The sequence below is a fragment of the Crocuta crocuta genome, unplaced genomic scaffold (assembly GCF_008692635.1).
Source record: "Crocuta crocuta isolate KB4526 unplaced genomic scaffold, BGI_CrCroc_1.0 scaffold3958, whole genome shotgun sequence".
Lineage (NCBI taxonomy): Eukaryota > Metazoa > Chordata > Mammalia > Carnivora > Hyaenidae > Crocuta > Crocuta crocuta.
In genome coordinates, this window is record NW_027529269.1 from 1,193 (window position 1) to 5,705 (window position 4,513).

The 4,513-nt window shown below is 38.1% G+C and overlaps 1 protein-coding gene across 1 annotated transcript; it reads left to right on the top strand.

Annotated features, from left to right (window-relative positions):
* Window positions 1-2,375: 2,375 nt before the first annotated feature.
* LOC144226882 (uncharacterized) lies at window positions 2,376-3,299 on the top strand. The gene is given in 2 exon segments (XM_077758388.1): window positions 2,376-3,031; window positions 3,034-3,299. Coding segments are annotated over 2 exon segments (660 nt in total). The 5' UTR covers window positions 2,376-2,559; the 3' UTR covers window positions 3,222-3,299.
* Window positions 3,300-4,513: the final 1,214 nt, after the last annotated feature.

Sequence of the window (4,513 nt, forward strand, 5' to 3'; positions counted from 1 at the left end):
TTCGTTGCCAAATGATTGTTTGAAGGGTGCCCTAGCTGAGGGGAATTTGAGGGAGACACAACTGCCGGCCTATAAAACAGACTCAATCCAGAAATACTGAACTCAGACTCTGCACCTTACAAGACTGCCAAAAAAGGAGTGCCAATCATCTTTGGGTGACCCTGTGGAGAAACAGGCAATCTTGGTATTGGGGGTGAACTCATTTTAATACCTGTGGAAGGCAATTTAGTACTATCTAGCAGAATACTGTGTGCTTTTTCTTCTCTTCACCAGCAATTTCCACCTCAAATTTTGCCTACAGCATACTTGCAAACTTGCAAAGCAATGACCAAGTATTCACCACATGTATGTAAAACCCGAAGATTGGGAATAACCCAAAATCCTTTGGTAGAAAACCAATTAAATGGAATAATGCCCAAATGTAAGGAAGAAGGAAAATAATCTACATTTATAATTGTGCATATATATAGAAAAACCACTCTGAGAGAGTACCTAAGAAAGCTTTTTATTTTGGGAGAGTAGGAATAGGTGGATACATGGATAATTATATGGATAATAATTTTATAATCATGATACGAGGAAGAGTTTTCTATCATTATAAGATTCTAATTCATAGAAGTGTGGTATCTATTAAAAATTTGAAAGTAAGCATGGAAGTGTTACCTAAGAAAATACTGTTTATTCCAATACAGCAATAACCAGCAATAATCAGTATTCTCCCCTCAGTCCATAGTCCTCATTATATTCCAGTTGTTGACACGTTTTCAAAAATCTCCTGCCCAATATTGTTGCGTTTAAAAAGTGCCCAAAGCCACAGAGAACCACCATGAGGAGACCAAGATCCACTAGCAATTTCTTCCCTAGAAACTGAGATGCCTCTTGCCCACAGCCTACCTCATCCCAAATGAGCCCCTCCCTAGTCTATGGAGGCTTGGGCCCCAGTATTGTCTCTTGTCCTGGCAACCAGTGATTCTGCCATGGTCGCCTGCAAGGAACGAATGTGCAAGGCAGACCGCCCTTTGTAAGTAACGAAGCCCTCTTACCACATGTTGCTGCACCAAGTTTCCCTCCTGATGGTCAAAATCCCAGGCAATTTACCTATTTCTAGTTCTTTCAAATCAGAGGCACAGTTGTTTCATAAATCATTTCTTGAGGATGTGGAGAAGAGAATCATTTTTCTTCCAAAATCGTGGGCAGGAGCTGCTTTCTTACCCGAGTACTGGTATAATTCTCAAGGCGGTAAGGAAGGGTGTCAAAATGCCAATGAGGTACATGCCTGGTTTCTTGCTCTACTCCCTAAATGAACTTCAACAGTGTCCCAAAATATACCTTACTTTTCCCAGCTACCCAAAAGTTTTATGGTGTGTTGAAGACCCTAGATAGGTAGGTAGATAGGTAGGTAGGTAGGTAGATAGATAGGTAGATAGATAGATAGATAGATAGATAGATAGATAGATAGATAGATAGATAGATAGATTTCTTCATGATGGAGTTCAGGTAGGTTTCACCATTTTGGAAATTCATAACGATTCTTTGGTATCTACACATTGCCATATAATTATCTATTGTGGCCCTATATTTTTATTTCAGTGATGTCACTTATGCTGTCTGCCTTCACTTCTTCATTTCTGATTTTAGTTAGTCTTCTCTATCATTCTGACTTGACATTATATAGGTCTGATAATTTTGGGGGGCTGCTCTGAATATCAACTTTTCCCTTTATTGATTTTTCCTATGTTTGCTATAGCCTCTATTCTCCATTTCTTTTAGCTTTAAATTTCCTTTTTTCTGCTAATTTTGAGCCCCAAGGGTCCTTTTTCCTGATTTTCGGAGATATAAGAAAGTGATTTGTACTACAGCAAGATATGTTATGGAATTGTCTATTAAGCTATGTGGTCAGTTCCTGTGTGCAAGTTTATATGTATCCATGGAAGAGTGAAGTCCTGGTGATTACTTCTCAGCTATCTTCCTGATGTTTGCTGATTGATTTTAAGGTTATTTATTAGAAGTTGTCAGTACATTCACCTAGGAGTAGTACCTGGAATGATTTTACTTTCTATTATTTGATCTCTTTCAGCTATATTTTCACATGGCACCCAGACATTCCTGCCAAAGCCATGCCTAGAAGCTTCTTTCCAAAACGTGTCAATGAGTAGCTATAAACATAGTTCCCTTGAGAATGGACATGTAATGACAGACTGCAACAAGGATGGGGAGAATGAAAGCCATCAAAGACATCTGGGTACCCCTTTTCCAGACAACGATTATGAATGTAATAAATATGAGGAAGTCTCTTATCAAAGCACCAAGTTTATTACACACAAGAATATCCCTATAGGAGAGAATCCTTACAAATATAATGAATGTGGGAAAATTCTTAACCAGTCCTCCAATGTTGGTGATGATCAGAGGATTCATGAGGGAGAAATCCATGACAGAGGTAATAAAACAGGGAACATATTTAGTCATTCATCAAAACTAAATGCACATAAGCCCGTTGGTACCGGAGTGGAAAGATGTATAGGTAACGAATGTATCAAAGCCCTTGACCTCCAGTAAATGCATACTGGACAGAAACCTTACAAATGTGAAGACTATGTCAAAACCCTTAAATTGTGCTCAGCTATTACTCAACATGAGGTAACTCATCCTGGAGAGAGACCTTACCAATGTAAAGAATGTGGCAAGGCCTTTAATCGATCCTCAACCCTTAATGAGCATCGCAAAACCCACAGTGGAGAGAAACCTTACCAATGTAAAGAATGTGGCAAGGCCTTTCAAAGGTACTCATACCTTACAAAACATCGCAAAACTCATACTGGAGAGATACCTCACCAATGTAAAGAATGTGGCAAGGCCTTTCAAAGGTACTCATACCTTACACAACATCACAAAATTCATACTGGAGAGAGAATTTACCAATGTAAAGAATGTGGGAAGGCCTTTACCCACTACTCAAACCTTACTGCACATCACAAAATCCATACTGGAGAGAAACCTTACCAATGTAAAGAATTCGGCAAGTCCTTTCAAGGGCACTCACACCTACATGACCTCGCAGGATTCATACTGGAGAGAAACCTTACCAATGTAAAGAGTGTGGCAAGGCCTTTAGGCACCTCTCAACCCTGACTGAACATCACAGAACTCATGCTGGAGATGAACCTTACCAACACAAAGAATGTGAGAAAAGCTTTAATCATTGTTCAACCTTTCCTTAATAACACAGAATTCCTACTGGAGCAAATCTTCTAAATGTTAAGACTATGACAGAATTTGTAAGGACTCCTCAACTCTTATTCCACATCCGATCATTCATATTGGAGAGGAATGATAAACATTTGAAAATGTCCCAGACCTGAAACAATGCTAAACCCTGATGCCTCATCAGAGAATATATACTCGAGATGATTTTATAAATAGNTGGACATTTTTCTCAGTGAAAATACTTAACTATATGGGATAAAAGAAAATTGAACACCTAGTTAATGAATCTGCTGGTAGGTCTCAAAACATACAAGTGGTGGATTTTTAAATAGGCGTCATTAACTTCAATATGTGTTTGTTTTACCTTGATCCTCTTTAAGATGTTGACTAGCAAGTATTAATATCTTTCTGCTCTCAAATGACTTCAGGAAATTCATTTATTTCCCGTGGGTGTGTGAACATATGTGGCTGATTCTTTATACATCAAAGATATCCGATACCCTTCCTCCTTCAGTGGGACACCTGTACACCTGATTTTCTGTGGAAGATGAAGGACATGATGTACAATCTATGAAAAGAATCTAAATGGAAATGTTGTTTATGCTTATAAAGTTGATGTAGGTTATTATGAACTAGGTGTTCAGAACATCCAAGAAAATTCTTGTCCATTTATTAACACGAAAAAGAGTTTCGGAATGTTACAGATAAAATGGTTTACTTACTGGGTTTTTAGGAACAAGAGGTGGCAGTCCAGTCACATACTGAGGCAACTTCATAAAAGCAATAGTCAGAAGTAGAGACTATCAGTTCATGTGGTTGAAGTGAAGTCTTCACAGATATGAGACAGAATAGCTAACTCTTCCCTAACATGGCATGAGATTGTACATTCAGATTTTTTAAGAATTACCTCAGGTCTCAAAGAGTTTAGTATGCAAAATGAAGGTGTTAGCAACTTAAAATAGATTTTTTATGGATGTCTCCTTTAAGCCTCCTAGTAACCACAAAGTGAAAATCTGTAGGAGATACACGAAAGAGAAAGGAATCAATGTACACCACTCTAGAAAACCAACAAAAAGATAAAGAGCAAATGGGTGAGGAAGGGGCCAATAACTCTAAAACAGCTAAAAACTTTGAAAAGAATGACAAGAGTAACTCTATCCATACGTGTCTCAATACTTCCTTTAAATATAAAGGGACTAAATGCTCCAGCCAAAAGATATATTGGCTGAAAGGACAGAGGTTCACAAACTAACANTGTTTGTTGGTAAAAGGTTTTTGTCAAGGCTATGCTGGAAACATTGTAAAC